The 21,951-nt window shown below is 43.5% G+C and overlaps 1 protein-coding gene across 2 annotated transcripts in view; it reads right to left on the bottom strand.

Moving 5' to 3' along the window:
• The window catches only part of SMCHD1 (structural maintenance of chromosomes flexible hinge domain containing 1), a 209,871-nt gene that overhangs the window by 73,951 nt on the left and 113,969 nt on the right, over nucleotides 1-21,951 (bottom strand). For both annotated transcript variants that reach the window (XM_085861237.1, XM_085861236.1), the window contains 6 exons: nucleotides 18,934-19,022; nucleotides 13,223-13,341; nucleotides 8,291-8,458; nucleotides 7,798-7,923; nucleotides 7,408-7,487; nucleotides 232-392 (listed from right to left, as the gene is read on the bottom strand). In XM_085861237.1, coding sequence (XP_085717363.1) covers nucleotides 232-392; nucleotides 7,408-7,487; nucleotides 7,798-7,923; nucleotides 8,291-8,458; nucleotides 13,223-13,341; nucleotides 18,934-19,022 — 743 coding nt within the window. The remainder of the gene's footprint in view (nucleotides 1-231; nucleotides 393-7,407; nucleotides 7,488-7,797; nucleotides 7,924-8,290; nucleotides 8,459-13,222; nucleotides 13,342-18,933; nucleotides 19,023-21,951) is intronic.

Genomic DNA, 21,951 nt, shown 5'->3' with positions numbered 1-21,951 from the left:
TGGTTGGCTCAATGACAACTGGAGCACACCCCAAGAGCATGCACGTTTTATTATAATCTCCATACGCACTGAAAATTCACTACAAATTCAAAAATAATTTGATACATCGAGCACTGTGACAATCCACCAAGTGTTGTGCATCAAGTTCTTATCTGAACAGGTGGCTCGTGCTAAAATCCCGTATTTCATATAATAGGATCCCAGGTTCAGATCCCATGGGATATGACTTGCCTGGCATAATCTCCCCTGCGATGAAGCCTCCCTCCTCAGCAGTGCAAGTGAGCTCGACCTTGATGGGCTTGTTGGGGTCAAGGGAAACACAGATAGCCAGTGGCGGCGCCTCCAGCACATCCGGCCCCAATGCTGCTCGTGCTTGGAGATTATAGTTCCCACTGTGTGGAACAAGGTATTCCACAGGTTGAAAAAAAATAATAATAATAACATTTGGGAGAAGGCCCTTGATAACAGTTCAACAATGTTCATCGAAATGAGTTTAGGTTCTCCAACTTCAATCGACATCATATCAACGAACACTTCTTGTCAATGAAGAAATGCCATACCATGCCTATTCCCACAACTCTGACAAACCACGAGCTGGAGGATTGCAGTCGCTCACATTGACAAACTGGAGAGTCCATAGAACACCTTACCCCATGTAGACTAAAGAAAAAGGACAGGGGCGGGATCTGCGAGTGGCAAATTTGATTGGTCGAGATGACGTAAAATGCCGTAATATTTTGTCCAAGTGCTGCTCAACAGAAGGGTTTTGAAAGTACCAAAAAGTCGATTTGTGTTCTTCAATGATGAAGTATATAATTCAACTGAAATAAAATAAAGATTTTAAAGGTAGGAGCACCAACTTAGGAATAAGGTGATCTTTCGCACCACCTTATTCAATACATTACATTAGCTTATCATGCTTGTTGTTTGTGTCCTTTATGACGTCGCTAAAAACAGTAAGTTTCCTGTTTGAAAAGATTTTGAATTTTGTTTCACTGCCATGCAAGCAGACAGGATAAATAAATTATGTCACTCCTCGCTCTTCTCTGTGCATGTGCGATCAGGGTGAGATTCCGTACAATTTGCCAAATTCAAAGCCAAAGGACTGCTAAACTGAAGGTTAATTTTCCGATTCATGTTCAGAATACAACATTCAATTTAAATGAAGTTGCTGCTCGATCGTACACCGACGTTTGTAGACAGGCAGACAGAGTGAACCAATTGCTTAACCCCGCTTTTCACTTCGCACACGCAGGTTAATAAACCATCAAACAACACTCTCCACAATGAAGCTCTCAACGACCCTGCCCACCCCTCCCCAGCGATGCTCTCCTCACCTTCCCAAACATTCTCTCTTGATCAGCCAAATTTAAAAAACGAATTTTTTATCTTGCCAAAACTAAGTTTTTGCAAGAGATGTTAGTCAGCTTGTATGTTTTTTTTTTGTTTTGTTTGTTTGTCTGTAATCACGTATAAAAAATTCTGCAGAGCACAGTTATCATTGGAAATTTTTGTAACTTCGCATATCAGAGGCCTATAGAGGTCCCTTTCAGCGCATAAAATTTTGAAGGTCAAGGTCAAAGGTCAAGGTCACTTTGTCGCAAATCAGGGGAGTTGACGAAACCCTTATTTTTTGAGTAATTTTGATCGGATCGTCTTCAAACTTCATGGGAATATAGTTCATGGTCGGCGCTCAGCTGATTAACTTTTGGTGGCGATTGGCCTTGACCTTCATGGTTAGCGCCGAAGGTCAAACATATTTGACCCCAAGGTCAAATTTTCAAGTTTTAGGAACCATATCGTGTAGTACCTCAAATTGAACATCTCGATGAGTGCTTTCTAGATATGTCAAGCTTGAGACATTATGATGTCATTTGGTGACGTTATGAGGCAAACGCATATTTTTCATGGTTACTCTGTAGAACGATTCTCATCGGAATCTCTCGTAGGCAGATATTCCTCAAGGAGTCGCTCCTGGTGGATAGCAGCTCTGTTCACCTCAGTGTGACCTTAAAGAAGTCACACGTGGTCACCTTTTGGCAAGATACGGGTCACCCTGCGGGTGACATTGGTTTATTTATTTGTTAATGGTGCTAGCAGTATAGCCTCGAGGTACGCACACTTGCCTCTGAGCTGTGGAATAACAACCCTACTATAAACTGTCATCCTGGTTTTTCGCAGGTGGGGCGAGTCACAACTGCGTGTGCAGTACCTCGGATGTGCTCATTGTAGGTTTGAGAGGGAATTTGTAATTTGCTCAGCGTGCTAGTGATAACTCGCCGAACTCTTCACAAAATATATTATGGGATCTTCAACGTCCAACAACTCACGCCAGCAGATGGGACATCCAGTTTAATGTCCATCCAAGGGACAGTGCACACAACAATGCCTCGCCCTGTCTGCGAAACACCAAGATGACATTTTGTAGCTGGGTTGGGATTCCAGCCCAGGATCGACAGCTCAGAGATGAGTGTACATACCTCCAGGCTATTCTACAAGCCCTTTCTGCTATTTAAAATTGATAGGAATTTGGTGATTCTAGGTTCCTAAGAGTTTGCAGAACTCATTAGATTTCAAGATCTTGTCACTTTGTGTGACGGTGCTTGGCAATGTATTCCTAAAAGGGCCTTTTTTGGCCTTTCTGACGAGATCTCTCGGTGGATCGAATTTATGACGCAAAACCAACTTCTTCTGCAAAACCAATGTGAGGAGAGCAGGTAGGTTGACCTCATTTGACAAAGAAGTTAGTCTTAAACTTGTGAGAATATATGTTGCTCTTTGGCATTACTGTGAGGCAGGACTGTAAACAGAAGGTCAAATCGTGGGCTCCCCATCTGCCCTTCTCATTAACGATGTCTCATGATAGGTGTTGTCCACCCTTTGGTTTTGATCAGAAACAACGGTGTCCGGCAGTATTCTTTACGCAACGTACTCATAAAATAGAAACTACAGGGTGATATTTTTAAATTTGAGAACCCTAAATAATTCCCATACAGGAAAAACGATATCAGTTTAGGAACCTAATATTTTGCGTAAATGTAACCCAATGTTATAGAAAGACGTGACATGATCCACACAAGTGATCACCTTAAATGAAGTGCTGCAACTGTCAAGCAAGCTCCAAATTCATTCTTCGTAGCAAGTTCCCCAACACAGAGTGCAGTATTTCTTGGCGAATATTGCGGAATGTGTCACCGATTATTGCTTTTTATTAACCAAGAGGGCGTGGATTTGAAGCGTACACTATAGCCTTCAAATAGCCCCCCCCCCCACCAAAAAATAAACCTGGCACCGTAAGATCTGGGGATCGAGGTGTCCAACGATTTGGACACTACACGGTCACCAAAGAGTATCCCAAGTTCGTTCATGCTGTATCATGAAGTGAGACTCATGGCACCTATCTTGCTGAAACCATCCTTGGTTCATTTCGTCTTCTGTAAGGTGCCCAAGAAACGCATGGTTTATGTTGATGTAATGTTCTGAGTTTACCGTTTCTGAGAATGCCGACTCACAGCACACCAAACACCAATTTTTGTGGAATGCAATGGCCTCTCATGCATTGTATAAAGTTGTTCACTTAGCCATGAACAAGTGTTTTGTGAATTTATAGCTTTCGTACGACCACCAAAGCGACTTTTAAATGAAATTTGACATTCCCCAAAGGATGCATTCTTGATGTAACGTTCGACAAGAAACACACGTTCTTCCACAGTGAACGCAACGGCCTGGCCGAGTGGAAACTGTTAAACGTCACTGCAGCATCACGTGATAAATCACATGATATCTGACAACTCTCAGGATCATATGACGTCCTTCTGTAACATTAGGCGACATTTACACAAAATATTAGGTTCCCAATTGATATAGTTTTTAATGTATGGGAATTATTGAGGGTTCTCAAATAAATAAATAAATGACACCAATATAAAAGCACATCAAAAATTGGAGTTATTTTATTCAAAATATTCAAGGAGACTGCAAGAATGACGTTTCGTAGCAACAACAACAAAAAAGTTACTTTAAAACACTACATGTACCTATTTTCTTTATCTCCTGGGACATTTCGTTTCGACGGGACTGCCTCGTGAGCGTGCCAAAGTCGACAGCTTGCATTTCAATATGGAGAACCTTTCAACAAAATACGTGACATCGTCAGATTCAGTTTCTCTTCACATGGAAAAGTCAATGAGTTTCGCATGGCAGATCACATCATCCTGAAGTGGGAAATGGGAGAGCGGATATTTTAATGCCTCTTGATATAACTTACAACAATCCTGAATTTTCACAAACTCAGGTGGACTGATCAGAGCATGAACAGTGAGAAATGTAGTTATTGAGGTAAAGAGCAACTCTGCCGCTGGGGCATGGTTCAGGCCTATCAAATCGAAGGAGACAATAATTAGGGAGAGATACTAAGGAGTTGGGGAGGTCGTGTGGGAGGAAGGATTTTGCTGAAGATGATATCAGGTTTATCAGCAGCAGCCTGGATTGAGAGATCTGTCAAGTTGAAGACCCATATGTTTGATGTCGACACAGTTAGAGAGAGAGAGAGTAGGCGTGGGGAGGGTGCAAGATTGGGAAGAGGCTTTACATGGGGGGGGGAGGGGTGATGTGGGGGCGTGGGTGAACGCGCGAGTAGCGGGGGAAGGTTTGAACGCGCGAGTAGCGGGGGAAGGTTTGAACGCGCGAGTAGCGGGGGAAGGTTTGAACGCGCGAGTAGCGGGGGAAGGTTTGAACGCGCGAGTAGCGGGGGAAGGTTTGAACGCGCGAGTAGCGGGAGAAGGTTTGAACGCGCGAGTAGCGGGAGAAGGTTTGAACGCGCGAGTAGCGGGGGAAGGTTTGAACGCGCGAGTAGCGGGGGAAGGTTTGAACGCGCGAGTAGCGGGGGAAGGTTTGAACGCGCAAGTAGCGGGGGAAGGTTTGAACGCGCGTGTAGCGGGGGAAGGTTTGAACGCGCGTGTAGCGGGGGAAGATTTGAACGCGCGAGTAGCGGGGGAAGGTTTGAACGCGCGAGTAGCGGGGGAAGGTTTGAACGCGCGAGTAGCGGGGGAAGGTTTGAACGCGCGAGTAGCGGGGGAAGGTTTGAATGCGCGAGTAGCGGGGGAAGGTTTGAACGTGCGAGTAGCGGGGGAAGGTTTGAACGTGCGAGTAGCGGGGGAAGGTTTGAACGTGCGAGTAGCGGGGGAAGGTTTGAACGTGCGAGTAGCGGGGGAAGGTTTGAACGTGCGAGTAGCAGGGGAAGGTAGGGCATACGTGATTGCAGATAACTTCCTCTGCGTCGACGCGTACTTTTGGAGCCATCTCCAGGGACCATCTTTGCAAAGAGTGGTCCAACATGGTCAGTGGAGGCAAGTAATACATTGTGCTCCATTGCATGTCCAGCATAAAGAACCTCTGCCTCAGTTACCAGATGTTTTTTTTTTTAATTTGGAACGGGTAATTTGTGGACGCCGTGCACATGAATGATAACGATCTGGATCTAATCCTAACATTCAAAATACTCCAAATTACTGACAAATATCACAGAAAGAAGTCCAAGAGTGACTTGGAAAGTGCTATTGCACATGGAATCCTGGAAGGAGTGGCGAGGTGGCCTTCCGTCAGATAAAGCTCATGATGCTACACGGCCAAGACTAGAACGGTACCTTGCATATCGGAAATACGTCAATACAGGTCTGATCGTTTGTGTGAATCCTGGAAGTGGAATGGAAGCAAATCGTTGAGTTTTTCAAATTGCTCATACTTAACGGGATTAACCCATGTAATGCGGGTTACTTGCATATCAACGGTAGTTTATGTATAGTACAGTCATCATCGATTCCGAGACAACAATCATCACCGCCACAGTATCATTCATATAGCAGCGGTCACACTTAATTTTTTTTTTGTGGTTCGCCGGGCTACCTCAACAGATTTTTTTGAGGCCAGCCAGCATTTTTGGTGGCCTGACAGTATATTATTTGCTGGTGAATCAAAGTTCATAAAAATCAGTAACCACATTTAAATTACTATTTCTCACAACACCAACAGATCAAATTTCAGCGTTTTTCATACCAGCATCCACACAACTTGTAATCACAGAACACTCAACGTCAGCTATTCAATCATCGACCTATTAACAGGCAGCAGAATAATTTTTGGACAATTTTTAATGTTTGCTGAAGAAAAAAAAAAAAAAAACTTCTTCACATTTAACCCGTTTATTGCGTTTTCCAAAACTATTGTGAGCTCGACACAACTTTCAGCGATTGAAGAGATAATTGTAGTCATTCGAGCATGCGTCTAACGATGTATTGTGTGCATAATGCAAGCTCGCGGCCTTCTATATCCAGAGGTGGCGTCAGGGGCATGCAAACTAAGCTCGGTCTAGCACGTGTGCTGGGGTGTGTTCCATTACCAATCAGCTTGTAGAGTGCTCGCCCAAGCAAGCACTCCAATGAAACAATTGAGAAGGGATGGCTGGCTTGGCAAGCGATAGCAAGCTGATTGGTAAAGGGATACCCCTGGATCAGCTTTTTGCACGAGTTTGTGTTTACCCCTGGCGGTGTCGGGTGAGATTAGGGGGTTACCGGTATTCTAATCGCATACAAAAGAATAATTTGAAATACATCTACAGGAGCGGCCATTATTCGTTTTATTAATGCAAATTATTGTACTATTATTGTCAATATTATTTTGCAATATGGGAATGTAATGTTAGTATTATTATAATGCAATTATCATTATTCTTTTTATTACTTTTGCCATTTGAAGTGGCCTTTAAAAATGCCACGATAATGTGAAACGACGATAATGTGAACCGAGGCTCAAGCTGCTATGTATTATAAATCTTCCCAAGGTGGAAATAGGCAATAAAACATGGGAATTCTACTGGATTTTTTGCAGTCAAGAAAGTCTAAAGCAACATAAGCTAAGTGAGTGTGAAAATAACGCCGATTCCTCTTACTCGTGATGCAACTGAGAGTTCTGAAGCATCACTCATAATACCCTCCCCCACCACCACCGGAAGTGGTGCTACATAGTACACATTTATGGAAATAATTAGCATCATCCCATCTTCGGAACTGCAGGTGAGGGCGGCAAGTGAAGTCACAACAACTTTTTCCATATGACCCGTAGTGCCCTTGGCAAGTTTAGATGGTTGAGACTCCATAACAAGTAACGACCGAATCCATCAACGGAGAAAATATATCGAAGATTTTGACACAAGTGGCCACACGGGCCACCTTGGACCAAGGTTTTGGTAGACCGACGGGGTTTTTTAGTGGCATTTGGCACTTGTGCCACTGCTCATTTCAAACCCTGTATAGACATCACCTCTGCAAACGTAGCGATCCAAATTGTTGTGGATACAGTGCACACCACATAAAATTGTTGGTGTAGAATCGGATTACATTATTTCGTTACCTTTTTGCAGACACCATAAATGGTCCAAACTTGACACGACCACTCGTGTCTGTCCGCTGGAGTGTTGGTGCAGGTGAGAGCTGTGAAACACAATTGAAATTGTTCATCAAGCCAATGGATAGCAAAGGTGCCGACTGAAAAATATGCATGTATGACGCCATATTGGATGTACTTTCATATGCACCGAGATGAACAGAAACACGGAGACGGTGCATTTCATATGCACTAAGAACCTCCCCCCGCCTTCCACCTGCCTACTCCCTCAGCCCCCCACGCACATCTCATCAATTCTCCCTCCTCATCAAATTCTTATCTCTCTTCTTTCACCTCTCCTATGCTCTATGCTCTGCCCTTTCATTGCCAAAGGTACAGTCAAAGACCTGGACTTGCCTTTAATGCAGCTGGACGATGCAATGTGACCTTCACGCCACTTTGAGAGCAAAGGTTGCCCCACAAGTCAAGCAATTGAAAATGAAACACATCCTTTAGTTGTCGGTTATTGAAAGCAATGACTGGCTGCACAAATAAAAAAAAGAAGGGAAGTTGGGATTTTAATTCGCAACACACAAACATGCAAGTACAAATGAAAGAACAATTTTTTGAAGGTTTAAAAAGAGGAACACTATTCCGGGGAAAAAAACAAAATGTATCCCAAAGTTAGGCCGAGTCAGAGAAGCTCTTGAGTTTGCATGCAAAATGGAAAACACGATGATGATCCATGCAGGCCAAAAGTGTGAGAGGGAAGGAATTACAGGCAAAGAGATGAGGACACAACGATTGAGAGAATATGGCGGGAAATAATTTATACAGGAAGATCCAAGCACTGCACATTCTCAAATGCTGGCCTGATGTCACTAAAAATTATTTAGATTCATCAGCTCACCATGTTGGGCTGCGGTACATCAACGAGAGCAAGGCTGGCGGGAAGGCCTGGGATTAGCGAAACCAACAAGGTTTCTGTGAAGCCATTGTAATCAAACGTGATATTCCTCTGGCCAGTAGCGCCTGGGTTAAAGCGCAGCCCAAGTATGGTGGCCTTCAGGTTTCCTTCCTGAAAAGATACACACATCTCATCCTCAAGAACGATGCAGCACAGCAATCAACTTGTACCTTCATCATATCTCCTTATAATTAGCTTACACATAGTGTCTTCAGAAAGTATGAACACCTCTCGACTTTTGTCACATTTTGTTGTTACGGCCTGAATTTAAAATGGATTAATGTAAAAAAAATTTCACCGATCAACACAAAATACCCCATAATGACAAAGTGAAAACAGGTTTTTAGAAATTTCTAAATATTAATTAAAAATGAAAAGCTGAAATGTGTTGCATCAATAATTATTCAACAACCTGAGTCAATACTTTGTCGAAGCACCTTTGGCAGCGATTACAGCTTCGAGTCTTCTTGGGTCGGTCTGTATCAGCTTTGCACATTTTCTCCCATTCTTCTTTGCAGATTTGCTCAAGGTCCATCAAGTTGGATGAAGAGTTTCAGTGAACAGCAACCTTCAAGTCTTTCCACAGATTCTCAATGGGATTAAAGTCTGGGCTTTGGCTGGGCCACTCATTGGACTTTCACGTTCGTGTTCTGAAGCCATTCCAGTGTTGCTTTGGCTGTATGCTTGGGGTCATTGTCCTGTTGGAAAGTAAATCTTCGCTGCAGTCTAAGGTCTTTTGCACTCTGAAGCAGGTTCTCAAGGATTTGCCTGTATTTGGCTCCATTCATTGTTCCCCCTTTCCTTACAAGTGTCCCAGTCCATGCCGCTGAAAAGCATCCCCATGGCATAATGCTGCCACCAACATGCTTCATGGTAGTGATGGTGTTAGATGGGTGCCCAAGCAAAAATGCTATAATTAGAACGATAGTATATGAGAGTTGTACTCATCCACAAAAGTTGGTAACAGGTCCGACTACAGTATTCTGCAGAGAATTATGACAGGAAAGGAATGCTATTTTTGACTGGGTGATGAGCTGTGCTTAGTTTCTGCCAGATATAGCGCTTTGCATTCAGGCCAAACAGTTCAAGTTTCGTCTCATCAGACCACACAATAATTTGCCTCATCCTCTCAGAGTGTTTTACATGCCTTTTTGCGAACTCCAGGCGTGCTTTCGTGCCGTTTTCTCAGGGGTTGCTTTCGTCTGGCTACTCTCCCATAAAGCCAAGATTTGTGAAGTTTTGCAGAGATTGTTGTCCTTCTGGCAGGTTCTCCAATCTCAGCCAAGGAACTCTGTGGTTCTGCAAGAGTAGTCATTGGGTTCTTGGTCACCTCTCTGACCAAGGTCCTTCTTGCTTGGTTGCTCAGTTTGGTCGGACGGCCAGCTCTCGGAAGAGTCTGGGTAGTTCCATATTCTTTCCATTTCCTAATAATGGAGCTCACTGTGCTCTTGGGAATTTTCAACACTACAAACTGTTTTATACAGTTCCCCAAATCAATGCCTCCTCACAATTCCATCTCCGAGTTCTATGGACTACATGGTCGAGTTTCTGCTCTGACATGCAGTCAACTGTGGGACCTTATATAGAAAGGTGCGTTTCTTTTTAAATCATGTCCAATCAATTGAATTGGCCACAGGTGGACTCTAATCAAGTCATATTGACACATCAAGGATGATCAAAGGAAATTGGATGCACCTGAGCTGAATTTGGATTTTCATCGCAAAGGGGTCGAATACTTATTGACGCAAGACATTTCAGCTTTTCATTTTTAATTAATTTGTAAAAATTTCAAAAAACACGTTTTCACATTGGCATTATGGGGTATTTCGTGTAGATCAGTGACAATATTTTTTTTAAAAATTAATCTATTTTAAAATCAGGCTGTCACACAACAAAATGTGAAAAAGTCAAGGGGTGTGACTACTTTCTGAAGGCAATGTATGTCAATGAAGCAGGCAGGAGAGCTCCAAAGCAGCAAGTTCACTTTTGAGCCGTCTAATCTGGCTGGCTTTGACTTCCAAATAGACTATAAAACATCACTTTGAGGCTTCACAGACAGGGCTTTGAATGACATTATTTCAGAGGACCATTAAAAGTTAAGTGTCCTGTTTCCAAAATATTTTCTGGGGATGTTAAAGATCCCACCGTATACTTTGCAAGATGAGGCTGTTGTGTGCTGGCACCCTGGACAAACTGCTGGAGTTCCACCCTATTACAGTGGTAACCTATCCAGGGTTGGTTCTCACCCAACATCGGTCACCATTTGTCTAAAGTGCACTAATTTCCAGTGAAGAGTCGGAGCATACCTTGACCTTGACACGTCTCAGTTTGAGTAAGGAATTGAGCTCCCGTCTAAATACTTATTTGTCATGCAAAATAAGGCTGTGGGGTAGCATCATCGGTTCCATCCATCCATTGGGACCATACTCTGTGCAGAGTGTTGGTGCTGCCCAAGCAGTCTCCTTGGCTATTGGGCACAATCCTGGACGGGTCGCCACTCCGACACAGGATACCAGCAAGCTGGTACTCATTTTGTCGACCTTGGAAGGATGACAGGCAGAGTCAACCCCACCTGGTATTAATTCAACAGCCGAGGGGGATTTTAACTCAGGACCCGAGGATCCAAAGCCCACCACTCCAACCATTAAGCCAACACCAGGCATGGTTGAGGGTGCAAATGTGCCACAGATGCAGTGCCCTCCACTGGTACGGGCAGGAATTTGGAATTTGTTCAGGGCGCTGGCAATAGTTTACCTCCTCTTCACAAAGGACAGCATGTGATCTTTAACATCCAGCAATGAATGCTGGCAGACGGGACACCCAGTTTAATGTCCATCCGAGGGACGGCACACGCATTGATGAATCACCCTGCCTGTGGGTTGGGATTCAAACCCCTGCAAGACAGCTTAGACGCGAGTGTGCATATGAAGTCCATCGTGCCAGTCGAGTCAAAGTACGAATCAAGCTCTACTCCACTTCGCTTCAGAGATCTGATGGGTACAGTCTCATTCAAAAAGGCAATTTAAATGGTCAGGGAAGACATTTTTATTGTGAAAGCATTTTTATTTTGACATTGCCCCTCCTATCAGAATTAATGATGAATGAATAAATATTAAACAAATCTATTGAGCTATTCAGAGTTTGGAGGTTGGTGATGTCTGCAGCCCATAATAGTCAGGCATTTATAGCTTGTCTTCTGGCACGATGAGCTACAACAGGCCTTTGGCCAGACAATCGGGAGGTTAAGATTTGGAATTGTATGAAGGGCAGTCAATAAGTCACCTCGAAATGGCGATATAAATTCGAGAATGTAATGGTGCAGTTGTAGACGACATAAGTTATATTTATGGGTAAGAGTCATGTTTGCCTGTTTTAAGGCCCAGTCACACCTTGACGTTTTAGCCAGCTTATGCCGATTTTTGGAAAATTTGTCTAAAACGCTGGTACACGTCGAATACGTTATGGGTAAGTTTTGATAACATTGAGAGCACGCTGAAAAACACTGCAATACGTCGTTGTATGCTGGCTTTAAACGTTGTACTTTTCGGTTGTCCTCAAATTTTCCATGCTTGAAATTTTAAGACTTATGCCTGCGTATGACACACGTTCCGCATAACGCTGGCCATAAGTTGTAGGCACGTCACGCGATCGTTGACACACGTTACTTGTAAGGTGCTCATAAGTCGAAACACATCAAGGTAATGGTTGGCGTCAGTGTTCCAGACTCCCTGGTTTTATTATTATTATTTTTCTTCCTTCCTTCGGTATGATGGTGATTTTGACACTTCGATTTCTCGTGCGGTTATAATATAATATAATTAATAGGCTGCCGCTCAACGATTTAAATCATAACCGCACTGTACACTGAACACCGTCATACCAAAGAAAAAAAAAAAACGGGAGTCTGGAACACTGATGCTAACCATTATCTTGACGCGTTTCGACTTATGAGTACCTTTCAAGTAACGTATGTCGATGTGTGTCAACGATCGCATATCATGCGTACAACTTATTCCCATTGTATGCGGAGCGTGTGTCATACGGCAAGTACGTCGTAAAATTTTCAACATGTTTAAAATTACAAGACGAACTCCACTGAATACGACGTATGATAGCGAATACGACCAAACTTACCCATACCGTATTAGACGTGCACCAGCGTTTTAGACGCATTTTTCAGAGGTCGGCATACGCTGGCAAGATCGCCAAGGTGTGAATGCGATGTTGACACTTCCATTTCTGCGGCGGTTATGATTTGAATCGTTGTGCGGCAGCCTTTTCATAACCTACGCCATGTCATCGTCGGCGATGCGTGCAGCGCGCTATGCCTAAGTTAGACTATCGTTGGGCATAGGTTGTGAAGGCCGCCAACAGGTTCAGCATTCGTTGGTATAAGTTATCTATAACACAACGAAACGTTCTGTGTCCGTGACTAATATGCTATGCATAAGACCAAGTCGTTATGAATACGTCCGAATCTTTAAAAAAAACATCAAAAGTTCAACGTAAGCCAGCGTTTTACATACATTTTAATACATTGCCATTGCTGGCTAAAACGTCAAGGTGTGACTGGGCCTTTAGATCTGACAACATTGAGCGTATGACGTCAGTAGAGCAGTTCCAAGATGGCAGCTCCCTTCGTAGCATGCACCAGGGAGGAACAACGTTCTGTCATCCGTTTGTTGGGAAGTGTGGGTGTGAATCCCAGTGAAATCAATCGCAGAATGAAAATGCAATATGGTGACTCATGCTTATTGCTGCAGCAGGTGTACGACGGACAGAAGTTTAAAAATGGTATCCTTGAATTTACGTCGCCATTTTAAGTTTACTTATTGACTGCCCCTCGCACTTGTGTAGCAGCACACCATGGCCTACCTGTGATATGACTTCCATCATGCTGCAATCCAAACCTTCACCTGACACTTTCAGCTGAGAGAAGCAAGGAGGACTTGGGCGTGCTGTGATATTGCCAAATTCATCCACAAGGTACACCTCTGGGCGACAAAAAGGTGAGGGATACTTGTGCACACCGAAAAGGGAAAAGCAGAACAAAAATATGTGACAGTGTATGGCCTCAAAGACAGGGGTAAGTAAACAATGTTACCTAAGGTTCGAGGACAATCAGAAAGGGTTATTATTTCACATCAGTCTTCTTTTTTCGTATGCAGCACAAGGCTGCGGGGTGGCATCATGGGCTGAGGGTGCGGCTGTGCCGCTGATGCAATGCCCCCTGATGGTGAGGGCAGAATTTGCAATATGTTCAAGGTGCAAGCAATAGCTCACCGACTCTTCACGAAGGACACCGTGAGGTGTTTAACATCGATCAACTACTGCCGGCAGACAGGATACCCAGTTTAACATCCATCCGAGGGGCAACACACACACACACACACGCACACGCACACGCACACGCACACGCACACACACAACCCTGCCTGTGAAACACCAGGATGACACTTCATAGCTGGGTCGAAATTTGAACCCAGACGAAACAGCTGAGAGATGAGTGTGCGTATCACAAGGCCATCCTGCCAGCCTATTTCACGTCAATGACTCGATTTCTAAAAGGAGGTTGGTTCACCTTTGGCAATAAGCACAACTCAAGGCCCTTGCACGACCACTTTGTATCAAATATTGGAAAGCAACAGCATTCAAAATGTGCCGGACACTTTGCCAAGCATCCTTACTCGTGGACTTAGAGGAGGGTAAAGATGATGTTGAGAGTCGGAAGCAAAGGGGAAGAAAGAAAAAAGAAAGAAGAAAAGTGAAGGAAGTGTGAACATGCAGGGTTTTTGACTCACGAGCAAGTGGCCTCGGCAAACAATAAATAGATGGATATTATTTGATCGCGTACAAACCCGTGCAGAGACATTTAGTCAAACTATGGCCAAAACAACAATCATCCTCTATAGGATTTGAAACCGAATAAGTTTTCATGCCGATCAGAAAGTCATTCATGTTGTAAACATATTTTCAAAACCGAGCCGTTATCTTTTAAGAGGGCAACAAACTCTGATCGCATGCTAACTTTGAATGAGCAAAGATATTACCACGATATAGAGAATAGAAGGAATGCCATGCCAACAATGAATAGGGAATATAAAAATAGGACCATGTGTCCTGAAGCCCACCTGGATCAGGAGCAACAGTAACTCAACCCCCCCCCCCGCCCCCGGGTCACTTTAGACCCTGATGTTTTAAATGCCATGAACAAACTTTGGTACATCACAGGTGATGAAGGCTGTGGTCAAGTTTCATGGAAATTGGGTGTGTCGTTTCAGAGAAGAGAGCAAATACCTTTTTGGGGCGGGGGGGGGGGACGTGGGCCAAAACACCCCCATTATGAGCAGTCAATACATTTTCATTCGGCATCAAATATGAAGCTTGTGGCCAAGTTTCATCAAAATCGTGTGTTTGTTTCTAGTGATGATGACTGAGGTGTTTACGGACTGACTAACTGACTGACTCACTCACCTATGGACACTGCTCGATCAAATAAGCTCACCTGACTAAAGTCCAGGTGAGATTAAAATGTGTGGGAAATAAGAACAAGAAAAAGTGTCTCTTCAAAGCGTTAACTGGACATCAGCATGGCTGATTCGATGCACAAGGCTGCAATCTTGCTCCTCTGTCCGACCATGTGTATAACAACAATTTAGAGCTTCAGCTGTTTTAGTAGACTCCATGTTGTGGTCGACGATAGGAAGGTAGGATAGCTGAGAGGTATGCGCACATGCCTCTGCGCTGTCTAGCCTCGATTGGAATCCCAACCCAGCTATAAACTATCATCCAGGTGTTTTACATGCAGGGTGATTCATCAATGTGTGTGCCGTCCCCCGGACGGACGTTAAACCGTGCACCCCATTTGCCGATATTAGTTGGTGAACGACAAAGATCCCATGGTGCCCTTTGTGAAGAGCAGGTGAGCCACCACTGGCCACTGAACAAATTACAAAATTCCTGCTCGAACCTGCAGAGGGCCACACATCCATGGCACTGCCATGCCCCGAGAAGAATCGATGCTCACCCATATCCACGTGATGCATGCGAATGACGACCGTGTGCTTGATGACACCCAACGAAACAAGGCGTCGGGAGACCAAGTTTGGCGACCAGCACCGTCGTGGGAACTCGGTGAGAAACCCGTGGTGAACATCGGGTGCCATCCTGGCAAAATCACGTTTCTTTCCAAAGCATGCACGATCTTGATAAGCGAACAGCGAGCACTGTGCAATCGAGTGCCCAACCTCAACACGGGGTTTACTCTGGCACCCGCTTCAAAGGCTCGAAGTTGCACAATTTGGCAATGGCTCCCCTCGTTCCGGCAACAGCAGATTAACCAAATGGCCAAAGTATACAGTTTTGGCACTCCCACGGCAGGCGAGCGCAAATTCCGGCTGCGTTGTGTTTTGACAATCTCACATGTGTAAGCAAATCAAGATGTTACATAAGGCCCTCAAACTCCACTCGTGCTGCATCCATGACCATCGTCTGCTTTGAGCCATTTTTACATTCTTCAAAACCCCAGCCAATGCCACCGATGCGGTGCTACCAATTGAGCAAGGCCAATCCACATCACAGCCCTTTGCATTTGTCGAACAAGCTCGAAGAATGCTCAAGTTTCTTTGAATAACACCAACAGCGCTCATATCCACATCCCATTACATGTTCAGATAAGTTGAGCTCCAATGCACATTCCCTTAGATTTGTCATGTTGATCGAGTTTCCATAAGCGCATGTTAAGAGCGTTCAATTTTCACAGAAGAGTTACTAAAATACGATAAAAGCTGTAACGATCCGATGAAAAGTCAATGCATGCCATCTTATCGACAATGGAAAACAAGCCTTGGTGTGTGGCCATTTAATAACCTGGAAGATATCTATCTCTCTCTCTCTCTCCAAACTCTCTCTCTCTCTCTCTCCAAACTCTCACATCTGCTCACAGTTTTTGATCGTTTCAAATTGGGGATTCTCTGCTAGTCTTAATACAACGCATCCCCAATTGTTTCTTTTTTCTTCTTCAGATTATGTGGTCATTGTTGCCAAAGTCACGATTGATGTGGCAACACATTTTATATATCTTTTTTTGTATACAGTTCAGAATTAAGGCCTGTGGAAGAGCGAGTACACTGGGAAAGGGGGAAGGACAAATAGAGGGAGACTTGAACAAGTAATGGGTGTGTTGAGGAACGAGGGCTTGGGGAGGATGCATGGGGTCAACAAGGTGGATATATCGAAGGAAAGTCTCGGGAAGGAAAAACTGCACATTGGAAATAGGGGGGGCTTGGGAGTATGTGAGGAGAAAAGGAGGGGTGGGGGGTTAGGGAGGGTAAAAGAGATCATGGTTTTAGATTGGGGATGATCTGAGATGGTGGTGAACAGATGGGACTTGTCTTGAAGACCTGGAGGGGAAAAAGATGAACTAATGAATGGAGATGAGCAATGATCTTTGATTTTGAGAGTTTCACCATAAGTGGAGGTTGATGGTAAACATTATGTACACTGCAGATACCTGTTGGGGGGGGGAGGGAGGGGGAAAGGGGTGGGAGACGACGATGACTGAAGGAGCAGAGGGTACAAGACCAGGAAGGAGGTGGTAGAAGACCGACAGACCGCCGACCTGTTTGCGATGGCAAAGTGATAACCCCATCGACTCCACTTAATCGCGACAGATTCCAATGATCTTGGAAAAGAAAGATGAGGCTGAGACATCCCACAGATCCTGACATCAGACTTGAAAATAATGTGCACCTGGGCTCATAATTTTCAAGTTAACTTTCAGCATTATTCTCGATTTGGCCAGCTGATCAACCTTCATAATCACAGAGAAATGCATTTCAAAACTTCACTTCACATGATCAGCCTTCAATTTGGCTTTCCCTTAAAACAATAATAACAAATAACACCAAAGAATGCGGAAAGAGAGAAATATAAAAAAATGACCATTTTTACAGCCATTTTTGTCTGCTGTGCAGGGGTTTGGCTTTTTGTGAGGCAATGTTTTATGGCCGGATGCCCTTCCTGACGCCAACCCTGGTCGCCTCTTACGACACACAGGGATATGGTACACCTATTCTAACCGGGGCATACACCGGGACCAGTACACTGGCACTCATTTCGCCGACCTCGGAAGGATGACAGGCTGAGTCAACCCCCTGGTGTTAATTCAGCAGCCAACAGGGCTTGAACTCAGGACACTGGGATCCCAAGCCGCCACCCTAACCACTAAGCCAACACCAGGCTTAATGCGGAAAGAGAGAAAGAGAAATAAAACCAGAGCGAACGAGAAAGAGAAAAAAAAAATAACCAGAGAGTTGGTGTCAAAGCCACCCAATGCTCGCCTGTTTATACATTTATCGTTTTTAAAAGACTCGTCTAATAATTAATATTTTTTTATAAAGCATTGCAGTGGTCTGATCCAAATAATTTTAAAGCAATATATGTATTTGTATATTGTAATCAGTAACAAGAGTGCAAGTGAGCACAATATACGCCCGAACAAGAAAGTACATACAGTTTGTGCTACTACATGGAAAACAGCATCCTGGTTGCCATGGCAACCTCTTTAGATGACGAACGTATGTCACGACACACGGTCTCCACAGTCTGCACCTATGTACCAAATATGAAACGTGAAAGTTGAAAACTTTGGCAGTTAGAGTGCGGACAGGAACGGACGGACGGACGGACGGACAGACAGACAGACGGACGACCGGTATCATATAATACGCCCATATATATATATATATATATATACATATATATATATACATACATACATACATACATACATATATATATATATATATATATATATATACATACATACATACATACATACATATATATATATATATATATATATATATATCGGGCGTATAAAAAAAAGTGTGGTAGATAAAAACATTAGAAAGGAAAAAATAACTTGCACCAAAAACTAACATTTCCACGCTCACGCCGGGGGTATCGCTATAGCTCTCTGTTCTTCGAACAGGCGAGCTGAGAGAGAGAGAGAGAGAGAGAGAGAGAGAGAGAGAGAGAGAGAGAGAGAGAGAGAGAGAGAGAGAGAGAGAGAGAGAGAGAGAGAGAGAGAGAGGAAGAGAAAAGGAGAGGAGAAGAGAAAAAGAAAGGAAAAGAGAAGAAATGAGAAAGCGAGAGCGATGGGGGCGGGAGGGGGTTGGTGGAGGGGGAGAGTCAGTTTCTCTTTTCTTCCAAAGGTAGTTAGCATGCCTCAATCCATGTCTTGTTTATTTCATCCAACGCTCTACCTGCCACTTGCCTTCTCCAGCGAGTAGTTCTTCATTCTACAGTTTAAACTGCTTTGATTCATCCTCAAATGGTGGTGTGACAATGGCAACCTTCGGATCATTGAGCACAAGTCAAAACAGCTGCACTTTTTGGTCGTTGTTAAATAACAAAGCCATTCCCTGGAGCAACGCAATCCCCAAGACCGTTCACGCGAGTCACGTGGATTATTCCCTGGAAGCTTGGAGGACCTTCAAAGGCTTTTGCAAGGCAATTGAACAAAAGCATTTCTGGAAGTCAATGTGGAAGATTATTGCACTGCAAGCAAACAAATAAATTACCAATTTTGGCAGCAAGCGCTGTACCCAAGCACACCACAAGCTCGCCAGAATATTGCACTTTCAGCCGCTTTGCTTCGTTCGCCTCAGGCCTAAAAGTTGAATGGGAAGTGTGGTGGGGAAAGAGATGGGAGGATGAAATCAACATGCTTGCAATGCCTTATTGGGGCTTCAATTAAACCAACAGTTATACAAATGCCATTAATGACTTTGGTCATAATTCAAACATAATAAATGTTTCTTTAAAGAGGAGTGACTTCCTTGCCATCATACCCAACCAAAAGCATGTTGGCTGTTAGTTTGGTACATCCAATAATAATCTAGATCCCTGTTCTTCATTGCATGGCCTGCGAGCCACTGGTGGCCGAAATTGCGGCCCCTGACATGCGGCCGATAATACACAAATGTGAAAACACTTCATTAAAATCCGCCATAAATGCTATCAAATTGACCCAATGGTTTTAAATGTGTTCGAATGCGGAGCATAAAAGTAACATAACTGCACACTGTAATCATATCCTGATGTAATTATGCTTGCAGCCCAGTTAACCACAATGAAGAGGAGGATGTGGAGGCGGGGCCGAATCACAGCCATTATGAAGTCCTGCAGGTGGTGTGGCGACTCTCACACTGATGTCTTATTGGCAAAAATGATCCCCCTCTAAAAAAATAGTGAAGATCACTGATCCAGAACCAAGGCCACACAGAAATGAAGGTAACCCAAGTAATGTTCGCACTTGTTATCCACCCAAAGCCGTATGCAGCTGTGTTACCGATGATGTCTTTGAATACTTTTAGTGGATCATCTCCCCTTCCTTGTTCAATGTGTGAAGCAAGTATATAATGAGGAAAATCAAACTTGGATGAGATAGAAGCTGGAGTCAAGTCAAAAAACAGTAATGCAGACAATACCACTCTGTTGGCAGAAAGTAGAGAGAACATGATGCAACTGCTTCAGACATTGAAGAAGGAAAGTGAAATAGCTGGTCTATATTTAAACGTTTAAAAAAAAAAAAAAATCTTGTCAACTCAGAAGATTGATGTGCTCAAATCAGGAGATGATCATGTGGGAATAGTGGAAAGTTTCATCTTCCTGGGTTCCAAGATTGAAGTGAATGGAAAGTGTGGAGGAGAAATTAATAGACGCTTATCATTGGGGAGAACAGCAATGTCAAGATTGACAAGGATCTGGAAAGACAAACCAAGAGGAGGCTGGTGAATGCTCTGGTATTTCCAGTTGCAATGTATGGATGCGAGTCATGGAGAGTGAAGAAGAAGGAAAGGAAGAAGATTAACAGTTTTGAAATGTGATGTCACAGACGAATGTTAAACATTCCATGGACTGCAAGAAGAACAGACAAATCAGTGCTCAAAGAAATTAGACCACCGTGTACATTAGAAACACTGATAAAACAGAAACTGTCATACTTTGTACACACCATGCATGTAGGAAACAAGAGCCTGGAGAAATGAACCATGCTGGATATGATTGAGGGAAGAAGACGAAGAAGCAGACTGTGTATTGTTTTGGATGAAGGAGGTAAAAGCTGCAAACAAGCTATCTTTACCAGAGCTTCAGGATGCAGTGCAGGATAGGGATGTTTGGAGAAATATGTTCATGAGTGTCACCAGAAGTTGGGCACGACTTGACGAAACTAGATGACTATGACCTGGAATACCCCCCAAACAGTGGAAGCGGCACGAAATGATACACAATGACATTGAGAATTTGAGCCCGCTACCCTCCATCCCTCCCCCGGAAACCTGAACCCCAGGGCTATTAAATTAATTTTATCGTAAAAAATCTCCCCGGGCATACCTCGGGAACAACCGGCACTTTCAAATTCAATCAGTCCAGCAGTTTAGGAGTGCACATAAGTCAATCAAACGTAGCCACAGACAGATATGAAATAAAATACCTCAAATGGTAATTGATCTGCCATGAATAAAAGAAAAGCTGACGTTTTAGGCCTTATCCTTCGTCACAGCAAAAAAAAAAAAAGAGACAAGCCACAAACACAAACAGACAGACTACGCGAATCATATACCGTATGATGTCAGCATGAGGCAAAACAAGCTACATCACCAACAAAGACGAAGGAGAACTCTGTCCAAATGAGAGGTTGAACAACAGCGGAAGACCACCACTGTTCGGTTTGAACAAAACCAAGTCCATTGGAAATAAATAAATAAATAGCACACAACAATACAAAACAAACCAGCCTGAATGAGAAATTAAAACACCTGGAAGCATTTGCTTTGACATCTCACTGCGTTGTAGAGATAAATCTCTCCCGTCATGGAAGCCTGTCCAAATAAACATTTCACCCTTTGGGTTCAGACCGTTATCGCGTGCGATTTATTGCGACGATTTTGCCAGCAAGGCATGAAATTACATCAATGGGCATTTATTTGCGGGCATCGAGCCCTGGGAAATGACTTCAGAAAGGGTTTTTATCAAAACGTTCTCAACGAAACAGCACGTCTAGTGCCGAGGGCCGATTGCCATGTTTGATAACCAAATGGGGCTCTCTACATTTAGCCTGGATTACAGACAGCACTTCTCTCCAATTGGTATGCTGTACTGGCTCAATGGGCTTGGCTCTAATCTTCACATTTTCAATCTGTTTGATCTCAAGCTCCGTTTGGGAAACATGGGTGCGATATTAAAAAGTGAAATCGTGCACTTTGGTTAAAAATTAAAAAACAAAAATGTTATGCCAAAATCTCCTTGATATCAAAGAGATTAAAGGACGCAAAAAAAAGATCAAGGAATAATTACAAATGTACGGTTATGATCAGGTGTTTTATCCTCATCCTGACTTCATGAGGTTCTTTGATTTTGGCTTTTGCACTCTGGTTAAAAATTCAAAAAAAAAATTAATGCCAAAATCTCCTTGATATCGAAGACACTAAAGTACGACAAAAAAAAGATCAAGGAAGAATTACAAATGTACGGTTATGATCGGATGTTTTATCCCCATCCCGACTTCATGAGGTTCTTTGATCTTGGCTTTTGCA

This window comes from Eptatretus burgeri, chromosome 17 (genome assembly GCF_056783735.1).
Source record: "Eptatretus burgeri isolate ZD-2024b chromosome 17, Ebu_testis_v1, whole genome shotgun sequence".
NCBI classification, from domain to species: Eukaryota; Metazoa; Chordata; class Myxini; order Myxiniformes; family Myxinidae; genus Eptatretus; species Eptatretus burgeri.
Note: the sequence above shows the minus strand (reverse complement) of the source record. Positions and strands in the feature narration are given on the sequence as shown.